The sequence below is a fragment of the Asterias amurensis genome, chromosome 21 (assembly GCF_032118995.1).
Source record: "Asterias amurensis chromosome 21, ASM3211899v1".
In the NCBI taxonomy this organism is placed as follows: Eukaryota; Metazoa; Echinodermata; class Asteroidea; order Forcipulatida; family Asteriidae; genus Asterias; species Asterias amurensis.
In genome coordinates, this window is record NC_092668.1 from 4,081,656 (window position 1) to 4,095,091 (window position 13,436).

General features: G+C 38.9%; 1 protein-coding gene across 1 annotated transcript; it reads left to right on the plus strand.

The window, feature by feature from the left end:
- Positions 1 to 896: 896 nt before the first annotated feature.
- On the plus strand, positions 897 to 11,832 carry LOC139953014 (chymotrypsinogen A-like). Its single transcript, XM_071952400.1, has 5 exons — positions 897 to 1,288; positions 2,546 to 2,633; positions 8,159 to 8,372; positions 8,930 to 9,198; positions 9,904 to 11,832. Exons 1-5 carry the CDS (start codon positions 1,154 to 1,156, stop codon positions 10,257 to 10,259), a joined length of 1,062 nt encoding a protein of 353 aa, XP_071808501.1. The 5' UTR covers positions 897 to 1,153; the 3' UTR covers positions 10,260 to 11,832.
- Positions 11,833 to 13,436: the final 1,604 nt, after the last annotated feature.

Sequence of the window (13,436 nt, forward strand, 5' to 3'; positions counted from 1 at the left end):
AAAAAAATGTTTATAACATGACATTTTGGAATACTACAACTAAATGCCCTATCTTTAACCAGTGGCTGAAACTATACCCGAAACCACTGTCACAACAAAAGGAGAGGCAGAAGGGTTGCCCGTCTCTCTCTCTCTCAAAAAAGAACAAAACTCATGCAGGAACATCTTTAATTAACTCGCTGAAACAAATTTCTCATCATTCGATCGCCGTCTCAGTTGTCAAAGGGCAGTTCCATGTTCTTGCAGCTTTTTAAATGTCTTACAAATAGTGCAAAACTAACTGACTCTTCTGACGTCTTGGTGTTTACTCTTAACATGTGTTCATATAGCCACTGTATACTCAGTACTTTCCCGAGTTGTGTGGAAAAAGAAAAAGAAAAAAAAGCAGTGACTCTTCATTTCACTTTTAAAGAAACTACGATTTGGAGGATCAGGGGCAAGTGCCATCTTTTTGAGACTACACTCGTAACAAGTATGACGTCACATTTCATAATTATATTATAATATTACTACGTTATTAAATCATCACTTAAGACCCCCCCCCCCCCCTCTTTCTGGGCTAATTTGATTTGAAACCTAAAAAGCAGGATTTCCTTCCCAACTCATCCGGAACGAAATTCATCTTTCGTTTAGGAGTGGAACACCGCAGATGTCCCTTCCACCAATCCATGGGGTTGTCTTAAAAGGTGATGTGCACCGGAAACAGCCGTAGGCTAATGTTTCAGATCATTGGAATCAGAACGTACACTTGAGATCGCGATCTCACTTGACATCAAATAGATGCGGGGTTCACTTACCTATATGACCTATTTATAGCTAATGACATAATCATATATCGCTTGCACGGTCGCAATGACAAAGATGATCCACATTAATATCAAACGGACGATGTAATTGGCGCCAAAAACTGCGACCCGGAAAACTGCAGTTTGCAATACTATAAATACAACCTGTGTAGCGGCAGGATGGGCCATTGAATCAGTTGAAATAGAAGCGAGAACAGGTCTAAAGTTCCAACTTTGGAGGACGGAAAAAGGCAAATCTGTACAGCACGAACTTTCAGAGTCAACAACGTACCGCACGGAAGCCATTGAGACTTGGTGCACGTAATATTAGTCAGAGTTTCTCAACCCTTGAGAGTGAAAAACAAAAAATGAACACCACAACAGCTTTTCATATAACATGCCTTCTCATGCTTGGGCTGTGCTGGGGATTGGAAGGAAAAGCAATAGACGTACTTCACATGGTAGAAGAGACTACGGACGGATCCACGTCAGTTTTTTACCAGGTAAGATCTCCTTTTGATTGTCATTTTTTTCTTCTTTCATAAAGCCAGTTTTGTGGACCCAACCACCACATTGGACACCGGACACTATTGGTAATTGTCAAAGACCAGTCTTCTCACTTAATGTATCTCAACATGCATAAAATAACAAACCTGCTAAAATTTGAACCCAATTGGTCGTCGAAGTTCCGAGAGAATAATGGAAGAAAAAACACCCTTGTCGCACAAGTTGTGTGCTTTCAGATGCTTGAATTCGAGACCTCAGCTGAGGTATCGAAATCAATTCAAATATTTGAGTGGGAAATTACTTCTTTCTCAAAAAGTACGTTACTTCAGAGGGAGCCGTTTCTAACAATGTTTTATACTATCAACTGCTCTCCATTGCTTGTTACCAAGTACATTTTTATGCTAACAACTATTTTGAGTAATTACCAATAGTGTCCAGTGCCTTTAAAATAGAAGCCATTTTTATATATTCACAAATCTCTCGCTCTTTTTATGAGATCTAGAAACCGTATACAACATCATCACCGTCAGCTGGTGGATTCCACTCATATTAATTATTAATTCATGATTTGTTTGTCTTTCTGCAAAACATTATTCTGGCTGACTTCTCCAATTTCAACTCGCATGAGCTGAAGGCTTGTATTGGGTCATAGCATAGAGCAAGGACCAGATGGTCGTAATTATTATAAAGACTATATCTACATCCAATACAACTCATCTTTCTCAACAAATAAATAAATAATTCCCGTAACAACTTGAAAATAATATTACACTAAACATCATCTTATGGTGCAAAAAAATTAAACAAATTAGTTAAATGTTTGTTAAATGAATTATGGTTTATAATGTGTAATGTTCTGTCAAATCAAGTGTGACTCGACTTACAAAGTAGTTAATGACCAGGGCCCAATTTCATAGAGCTGTTTAGCAGAAAATACTGCTTGACAAAACTTCTTTGCTAAGCAAACATTGAGTGGGGCACCAGTCACAACAATGTAAACTTAATGTAATTTTGGCTGGTAACCTATTGATGTTAAGCAATACTTATCTGTGCTTAATAGCAAGTTTTTGTGCTTCATGTTTTATGAAATGGGGCCCTGAGGTTTTGACACACGCAGAGTCTTTCTAAGAGAGACTTTGCAAGGGTCGAAACGTCGGGTATTTGACTGGACCACAGGTCGTTATTTTTTTATTCAGTATAAGTAGTTTTGCAACAGCTAATTTTATTTTCTCTTTATTATTGTTTCATGACAGGATGAAGTTATTAACCAACCGAGTGCCTTGAATCAAGATGCTGAAATCGACAATATAGTGACACTTATAGCTGAACTAAAACAACCAAGTAAGTACTCAACGAAAGCCCGCCCCCAATCTTCTGAAGGCCGTGGGCTAGATTGACCGCTTTTTAGTCCCATTAAAATAATACAATTTGATGGTAGCACTTTAATTAATTAATCTTGAAGGCAGGGTTTACTTTTGGTTTACAGGATTTTATGCAACAAACTAATGTGTTTTTTTCTTTCATTAGTTCCTTGCAACTTCGATGATCAATTGAGTCACAATTTCCACAGTTTTTTATATTTTTTATTCATGTTGCGATAGACCTAGTGAGAACACTGGTCTTTGGCATTGCAATTTTACCCATCTTGACCCTACCGTCATGGCCGAGCTTTTGCAGTGACTTCATTGCATATAAAGGAGTCATAATTATTGTGTTTTAGTCAAGAGGTTTTTTTAATAAGCAAAAGAAGTTTGTACAGTGCCCTGACATTTCGACACTTAACCTCAATCGTCAGGCCGAGTGTGGATTCGAATCCCCAGCCTTGACACTTGTGCCCTTAAGCAAGACACTAATAACCATTGCTTTGTCCTTCGGATGGGACGTAAAGCCGTTGGTCCCATGTGTTGTGTAACGCATGTTAAAGAACCCAATGCACTTTTCGAAAAGAGAAGGGTTCGCCCGGAGTTCCTGGTTGTGGCTGCTGTATGCGCCGTAGCATTTTGTAAACCATTATAAGGTGCTAAATAGTTGGGTCTCAGAATTCATCACTGCATTAACCTATCTTTCTGAAAGTTTGTATTATACTCAGCGCCTTGAGTATCTTGTTTGGTAGATACGTGCGTTATAAAAGACTTCGATATTATTATTAATTATACCAAGGTCCTTTTTAGGTATAAGGCAGTTTAATTCTATTTTCGAGTTTTGTAATTAGTTGGACCTAATTAAGTGCTACCATCAACTTATTATTATTATTATTATTCCACCATAACCTTCTCTTCCCTCATGACATTGAGCTTGCTCTCACTCTCTGACCCACATTGAATGTGTTCCATAGGTATAAGGCAGTTTAATTCTATTTTCGAGTTTTGTAATTAGTTGGACCTAATTAAGTGCTACCATCAACTTATTATTATTATTCCACCATAACCTTCTCTTCCCTCATGACATTGAGCTTGCTCTCACTCTCTGACCCACATTGAATGTCAGATAATGGTTATCCATAAATTAAAAGATAAACAAAAATTACAACTTGTAACAACGTCTAAAACGTACAAACGGAGAGCATGTATCAACCTATTTTTCTAGGGTTATAAATTGCAGAATGGAAATTGGAATTTGTTTTTTTTCCACCCAAGACAACTGTGAATAATTCCTTTGTCATAAGTCATTGACAGTTTATAATAGTGTCACATACAGGCCTATAAATTTCGAGTAATATGCCTGTAACTTTTTTCACAGATCTCGGGAAAGTACTGATAAACAGGGCTTACACACATCGGTTTAAGGGTAAAAACTAAAAAAACTTAGTATTTTTAGTTCGTTACAAATAGTTAGTTTTTTTTTAGAACCCTTTGGTGGTTGTTTTGATTCAAAGTATTAACTGACACACCGTGGTGTCAATTTTAACACCCCAGTTTTTGCAGTGTGTGGTGCTGAATGAATGTATACAATATTACGAGCCATGTGGGTTTGGAACGCGTTTATATTATTGGCGACCAAATATTAAGGGAATTAAATTACCTGTCGGCAACTTCAAACACAAACTGGGCAGTGAGTGAGTTACCGGGCAACGGGGTAGTGGAGCGTGTACGGACGGGTACCACAATGGGGGTAGTCCGGCGACCTTCACGGGGGGATTCCGCGACGACCAACGCAACCATCGCACGGAATTTTACGAGCTGTGTGACAATTGCGAAATTCCACTTCGCACTTCGGAAAGGGATAATTTGATTGCACTTTTGGGACAAATTGGCTAAGGTGAGAAAAAGAGGAGTAGTTTACGGGAATGTTGATGACAGGTGTGTATTGTAAAAGTTATGAAAGAAATCCGGTTAACGCGTCATGACAATAGTGAAACGTCAGTAACTTTGCAAAGAAATTGTTAGTGGTCTGTGTGATGTTTAAACCCTAGCAGAGTCTTTCTCTAGTGACTTTTTATATGAGTAACCTTGTGCATAAAGAACACTGTGTTACCAACCACGCATATTGACTGTGTTTAACCAGAAAGTTATTTCGTCATTTCTACGAAATGATAAGAACATATAACAAAACATTCCAAACAGGAATTCAAAATAATTAGGTTAGTATATAATTTGTTAAGAAACAAACCGTCACTAAAACATTGGGAGGTTCTAACTATGACCCCGTGTACGTCAGAAGGTCAAGGTTAGGATTTATTCAATCAAAAGAATGGAAAAAAGACCGGTCGCTTTTCTTCATACGAGTCCCTACACAAAGACAATGGTGTGAATTTCTGTGTCACCATGTGAGAGCGCTGCCCGAGGCGGGGCAGACGGGGTGAAGAGTCGGGTAGATGTCATGGTCGGTGAAGGCCCCAAACATTTCAATGAAAATCACACGTAACAAGTTCAGGGGGTGTCGTCTTACAAGGAACAAGGACCCTGCACTTGAAGGGGTCTTACAAGAATTGGTGAAGAAAACACGGATCTTAGTTGGGGGTTCCTTGTTCCTTCGAAATTACTATAACCAGAGTAATTGAAACCATGTTCTTAAGGGAAGGTTTGGTATCTATTTAATCACTCTTAAAACTAATGGCAATACAAACTTACTCGGTTGCTTGAATTCGAGACCTTAGCTGAGGTCTCGAATTCAACTCAAATATTTTAGTGAGAAATTACTTCCTTCTCAAAAACCACGTTATACTTCAGAGGGAATCGTTTCTCACAGTGTTGTATAGCTACTATCAACAGCTCTCCATTATACTTGTTACCAAGTATTTTTTTATGCTAACGGTTACTTTAGAGTTATACCAGTAGAGTCCATAGTACCTATAAGCAAATCTGGTAACTTGTGACCTTCGAGTATGGTTTGTAAACAATTGACTGAAACTAAATGGTTTTCAATTGAGAAGGATCGTTGGGAATAAACCCACAGTTTCGTGAATCTAAAAATATCTTGTCCTCTCATCGCTGCATCAAGAAAGAAAAATGCTACACCTACATCAATGATAACATTACAAAAGATGATTGGAATGGAAACTAGTTATTTAAACAACAGTGTAAGGGAAATGGGTGGGATGGGGGGATTTACAACCAAGAAAATCAAATGCATGGAATGTTGAGAGAATTTCCCAAAGCTGTTTATAAGTCGTGGGAACGAAGTTATGACATGACGAAATGTACTTATTTTAAGATGGTTTGTTTGTAAAGGAAATCACTTCCCCCTTCTGATAAGTGACTGTTTTGTTCTGTTTCGATTTTGATCAACTTTTGTCAGTGGAACTCAATTCTTATTTTGGAGTGTTACAATAAGTCGATTGCAAAAAAAAAACCTACAGGCCAAAGTTCATTAGGCCGTTTGCGTTGTGTATTGTGCAACTGGTTATTTTGTACAACAATTAAAATAGTATTTCCTCTTTTTGTATCGTACACAGCCTTTTGTCACTCGCGTTTCCTTAACTCGCCACGAGGAAATAAAAGTGCCAGGAACTTTGTCGAATCAACAATGACATGTCCTTTAAGGGTTCACACAAACAAGCACCGTAAACTTATCAACTCTGAATCGTTTTGCAATTGCAGCACTACAAATTAAAAGGTATACTTTGGTCTGCAAATGTTTGCTGTTGATCAAATTATACGATTGAGTAAGCTTCAGTGCGTAGTAACTTGGGGCAGCACAACGATGAGTCTTTTCAACTTGAAATAATGTGTACAGTTCGTCGATCAAATCCAAATAAATTCCACCATCCATATGCACCGGTTTATAGCGACCAATAAATAATGTCCACAGTAAGCAAGGGTACTTCGATGACCAATTGACAGAGCCATATGAGGGACAACTCTTTTCCGAGTGGTCTTCCACTCTTTTAGATTGAAGTTTGCATCTTTTTGAGTGATTTTTCACTCTGTCCCGGAGTGAAACCCTTTAAAAGAGTGAAATAACCACCACTCTTTTTAAAGAGCCATATGAGGGACAACTCGAAATATAAAGAGTGGTATTTTTCCCTCTTTTACATTTTATAGAGCAGGACGAGTTACTCGTCCTAAGTTGGTATATCTCATAAGTTAAGACTAGGCCTAGTCCTAAGTTAGGACTACGCCTAGTCCTAAGTTCTTTGTGAAATCGACACGTGGTCTTTGACAACAAAAGTATATACTCTGCCTATATATTTTTGGAAGGCAGACCCAAGTTCTCAAGTCAGTGGGTGGGGCGCGGTATAAACATCTCGCTTGACGCGTTCACAGCGGGACAGAATCGCTCTTATAAATCATAAAATTCATTTATTCAACCAGAGTAATTGCACTATTTCGAAATCAACTTTGAATTTAACCGACTAAACAAAGAGAATGTTATCATTAAATTGTAAATCTACCGCATGATTTACCTTCCCAAGGAATCATACATCCGCAATCAGACCGCAGAACTAAAACCAAACATGGTGGTTTATTAGGAAGGCCACGAGAACTCGAGTGTGATTCGCTTTTTACCTTCATTTTTGCGGAGAGGAAATGTTACTTGGGACTACCCATCCGTTAGGCAAACGGTATTGATATAACGCATATTGCATAATATATTAAGCCACTTTTCACACGTGAAAACTTTAGCACGGGTCCCTTGCTAAATTGTAGCATGGTTGTAACATTTTACAAAATGTACCTCGTGGGAAAGGTCAACAAGTTGATGTTCTGTTATTATAGCACAATTTTGGACAAGTATACACAGGAACACAAAGCAAATCTGCCATTTTGACAACGTATAGATCAAAATGGAACGTCCATAAAAACATGAAAATGTATAATTGTTGGTTATTGAAGGTGGGGGGACATCATCAGGAAGCAACCTTAGCTCGCCCCCAGCGGCCAGTCTATACAGGACCGCTGGGATGGGCTAATCGCTTGCACATGCTTGTTCAGGAAGTACGTCATGTATGCAGTGCTTAGAAACATGATGCAGTGTGAGTGTGATGCATGATGGGACTGCGCATTATTAAACCAATGTGCGTTTGCCGATCCCAGCGCCTTTGGTTAAAGCAAGGCGCTGGGGACGAGCGAAGAAGCAACCAACAAATTGTGTGTTCTGATCTCAAAGTTGAGGGCGTGATTTCAAACACAAGAGAGACATCATGACATCATAGACCTCTTCGCAAATACCCATTACGCAAACGCTAACTGTTGACTGAGGTGCATGCTGGGCTAGCTGGAGATCAAACTTTTTGATCACAAGCTAGACCAGCATGCACCTCATTTGACGCATAACGCGCGCATACCGAGTATTTGCACTAAGGTCTTTTCGACAATTCTATTACAGACGACAAGGGCACTAAGTTTTTAACAAAACAAACCGACAAATAATGATTATTATGTATAATAATAAAATAATATTTGAATTGCTTTCTCTTCTTGCAGGCGCGTTAACAACATGCGGCGTGAAACCCAACTACCTGTCGGCAGCCACCCGGGTTAAGAAGAATTTTGTCCGTGTAGTTGGTGGAACGGAGGCCTCAGGAAGATGGCCGTGGCAAGTCGCTCTAGTGAGCAAGACGACCAAGGAGCCGTTCTGTGGAGGAACACTGATAGGAAGAGAACATGTGGTATCGGCTGCTCATTGCTTCGACGAAAGGTGAGAGAAGATGACTTTATAGATTTTCTCTTTTGTTATTTTTTTGCTCTTTTCTCTCAAGTGCATCGTCCTGATATTTCAAGACACTCTCCAATCAATCAGTCTTTTTATAAAGCTTTCTTCTCCACACCCTTTTAAGTCACTGGACACTATTGGTATTCTACTCAAAATAATTGTTAGCATATAAAACTTACTTGGTATTAACGAGCAATGGAGAGCTGTTGAAACAGCTCCCTCTGAAGTAGCGTAGTTTTTGAGAAAAAGGTATAACTTCTCACTCAGACAAGACAAATAAAGGCCTTTTATTATGCATCTGCAAGTACACAAAGTTGTGCAACAATGGTGTTCTTTCTTTCATTACTTTCTTGCAAATTCGATGACCAATTGAGCCCAAGTTTTCAATTTCCAAACGTATTTAGTGCCGTTTAGTCGTATAATCTACTTCTTGGGAAAAAAATGTTAAAACATCCCACCCCTTCCTACAGCTGCCCAAACTAAAGGCATTTTCTAAGACTTCACTTTTTGTTATTTATTGTATAATCTGTTTTTATTCCCAGAGATCAAAACGACGTAGAGTTTGTCCTCGGGGAGCACGATCGCTCATCGGTAGACGGTTACGAGCAACGGTTCCCAATCGACTGCGTTCACGTCCATCGTCGCTACGTCAAGGGCGTCCCCTACGTCAACGACATCGCCGTCATTAAACTCAAGACGTCACCGGGTCACGACGTCGTCATCAATGACTACGTCTTGCCGGCTTGCATGCCGGAGAAGAACGAGTTCAAAGCGGGGGATGAGTGTTATGTCACCGGATGGGGATATACAAGTTAGTAAACAATTTTTGTTGTATCCCATTATCCCATTTGTCTTGATGAAATTCCATGATAGGGTTTCTGATATTTATGGGTTTCTGTGTCAACTTGAGAATAGTGCGTAAACAAGAAGACCTTGCATGGTGAAAGCGTATTAGGGTCGTCGTATATACACTATAGCTTTTGATGGGCGGGGATATACAAGTAAAGTTTAACAAACTAACTTATTTAACCACATTATCCCATACACATTTGTCTTGATGAAAATCCATAGGCTTTCTGATAGGGGTTTTAGTCAACTTGAGAAAAGTCGGTAAACAAAAAGACCTTGCATAGTGAAGGTGTATAAAAGGGTCGTCATAACACGTGTAGCTTTTTCTTAGGGGTGTGGGGATAATATACAAGGAAGTAAAACAAAACTGAAGTATTGTTATCCCATTATCTCACACAATTTTCCTTGATAAAAACCCATGTTTAAAATAAACGGGGTTTATGTTTGACTTCAGTCAACTTAAGAACATTCGGTATAAACAAGACTACCTTGCATAGTTGATTAGCGTTAGCGTATACATGTAATAGAGTCGTCATTTTCACGTGTATATCCCCACATCATCTCCGTCATTCCAACACCAAGGTCCAAGATCAAACCAAGACATCATCTTTCTTTATTGCCTCATCCAAGACAATCCTCTTATCCTCTTTGCCTCTTTCCTCACCAGATTTCTTCGACCTCCTCGCTCGCAAGAGACCCCAGAAACTCAACGAGGCCATGGTCCCCCTCCTGAGCAACAACGAATGCCAGCAAGCCTACGGCAGTTACATCTCAAAGAAGATGGTCTGTGCGGGGTACCTGGAAGGGGAACAGCGAGCAGACACATGTAAAGGAGACAGCGGTGGGCCATTGATTTGCCAGCGGGAGGGAAAGTGGAAGCTTTTTGGGGTGACATCGTGGGGGGACAACACTTTCTGCAACCCGTCCCCAACTGACTCAGTCCCCGGTGTTTACACAAGAGTGGATAGGTACCGAAGTTGGATACAGAGTAGAATTGAAAGGACTACATGCTCATCACCCTAGAGTTTTGAGAATTTTCAGGAATATTTATCATTAAAGGTACTGGACATATTTAGTAATTGTCAGAGACCAGTTTTCTCACTTGGTGTCTCTCCCAACTAGCATAAAAGAAAACATGTGAACATTTGGAGTGAATTGGTCATCGAAGGTGCAAGAGAAAAATGAAAGAAAAAATACCCATCTTGCACGAATTTGTGTGCTTTCAGATGCCAATAAAAGGCTGCAGGCCTGAAGTATTTTAATATTTGAGTAAGAAATTACCTCTTTCAAAAAAGAAAAAAAAAAAAATACGTTACTTCAGAGGGAGCTGTTTCTCACAATGTGTTATCAACAGCTATACATTGCTCATTATACCAAGAACGTTTTTATGCTAACAATTATTTTGAGTAATTACCAATAGTGTCCAGTGCCTAAAACAGCCTTCTACTGAAATATATTTCCATTTTACAGAAGTGTCTTCATTTTGAATTTATAAGTTACTTTTGCGATCACAAAATTCAGAGTGGTTTAACTTATTTTGTAGATATTTATTTAACTTATTAAACAATGGTATGAATTATTTATTTAACTATTTAAGAGATAAATATTGGCTGAACTTAGTATTTATTGAAGTGGAGTATTACGTTTTCACTCATGGGGTTGTTTATAGTATAATTATTATAAACAATAATTTATTTATTTGAAATGTGCAATGTCGTGTGACATATTATTTATATTATTGTATTCACCGTCATCTGATAAACAACTAGTTTAGAACGGAAACGAGCCGAAGCGGTAAATGTTCTGTTTTCATGGCTGACTTTCAAATTATACTTTCAAAAATATATTTTCGAAAACACAGAAGAATGCCAAGGGAGAATCTTTGAATTCCTAAGAATGGAAGAGCATTATTTTTGAAACCAACTATCTATAGCGTGTGCAGAGACTAAGACATATATATTTTCACTTGGTTAGTAGTTAATGATATACAACTGGGATTTGTATAGAGTGTCTGATGACCTTTCCAAAAGATTCGAAACGCTGTGAGCAAAACAATAGAAACCAAACAATAGATGATTGGGTTGGCGTCTATGAAATATCTTTCCTTGCCATCCATTTTTTCCCATTATATGACAAAAAACATCAACTACAAAAAAAATCACAGAAAAAGCAAACAACGGGATTAAACACAAGTGCCTAAAGGGCAGTAAACAAGAAAACCACGGACAGAAGACGAACGAGAATGGACAACAAAAAGACCAGCCGTCGATTTCACAAAACTCTTCCTAAACTTAAGACTAATCTTAGGACTTAGGACGAGTCCCAACCCTGCACTGTAGCATGCAGACTGGTAGTCATGCAGACTGGTTAGCATGCAGACTGGTTAGTCTGGTAAACATGAGTTTGTAGTGTGCTTAGCAGTTTTTTTTTTTTAACTGACCCCTTGTCGTTTGGGTTGGCCGAGGTCGAGAACACATCAAGGTCAAAATGGAAACCTGTTTACTCAAATTTGAACATGTTGATAATAAAGTACTTCTTATTTATTTTAACACATTATGATAGAGGGGTGCTGTATGCATGTATATTACTATTTATAACTATTTATTAGAAGATGAAGTTTTATTATTTTATTGTTCGATGAAGTTGAATAAATTATTGATAAATGCTGAAAAAATGTTTACCACACACTGTTACTTTAATTGGTATAAACAACCATCACTCACGCTAACACGGTTCGTCATTTTGATTGTTGGGATTTTTATTGCTTACTTTATATGACCTGGGGCTTAAAGACACTGGACACTATTGGTAAATGTCAAAGACCAGTCTTCTCACCTAATGTATCTCAACATATAAATAAGATAACAAACGGTTGTCGAAGTTGCGAGATAACAATGAAAGAAAAAACACCCTTGTCGCACGAAGTTGTGTGCTTTCAGATGCTTGATTTTGAGACCTCATAATTCTAAATCTAAGGTCTCGAGATCAAATTCGTGGAAAATTACTTCTTTCTCGAAAACTACGTTACTTCAGACAGAGGGATCCGTTTCTCGCAATGTTTTATACTATCAACAGCTTCCCATTACTCGTCACCAAGGAAGGTTTTATGTTCATAATTATTTGGAGCAAGTATACCAATAGGGTCCATTTACTGCCTCTCAGCTCAAAAACCTCAGCTCCGGTTCTTTGCTCTGGGTTCCGTTTCCATGATGGAAACACCGTACCGTATTACCAGGGATGTGGGTAAACTATCCATGAAAGTAAAAGGAAAAGAGAAAACCGGGCAAGAAAAAAAGAGGAACAGATAATATTCCTATACTTTTGTAAATGAAGACAAAAGAGAAAAATCAAAACCCCCACAAAAGGAATTACAAGAGGAAATCTCACATGCCTGGTACACACTGCCCCGGAATCCGGAACCAGAGCTTAATCCGAGAATTGGTAGAAAAGCCCTGGATGGAAGAACCGGTAGCTGTTCTATATTCCGACAATAAAATAAACAAACCTATGTTCCGAAATAAGACCCTGATGATTTACACGCTATGTATAGGTCTGGGATTAGGAAAATACAATATAGGAGTGTCTGAACATAGGGGTGGCGAAACATCGGCTGGAGGAACCGGTGTTTGCTCTATGTTCTGGCAGCCCTATGTTCCGACAACCCTTGGTCCGAGAAAAAACACCGATGACTGGGTTAGGAAAACATACTACTGTAAAAAAAAAACTGTCAAGAGTTTACACACATAATGTTTAACCCACTTTTTAAACATGTTTGAATGATAAATTTATGTAAACCCAGTAGGTAAAACCATGCTAAAACAGAAAGAGAGGGACCTCTCCTGCAACCCAGAGGGACCTCTCCATCCGGACTGGGCACTGGGTGGTCTTTGGAGGAGGCAGAAGTGGCAGCTCAAGATCGGTCTTTTGAGAAGCTTATAATCGGTCAGGCAGCTGGTGCAGAAATGCATGATCTAGAAGTGTAAACCGGAAGAACCATTCCATCATTGGTTTTAAAAGCCATGGTACACTTTCGGTAAACAGTATTGTCCAAGGCCTACACTTCGTGTATCACCACTTTTATATAAAATAACAAACCTGTGACAATTTATGCTCAATTGGTCGTCGGAGTCGGGAGAAAATAACGGGAAAACCCACCCTTGTTTCCGCACGTTTCGCCGTGTCATGACATGTGTTTTTAAT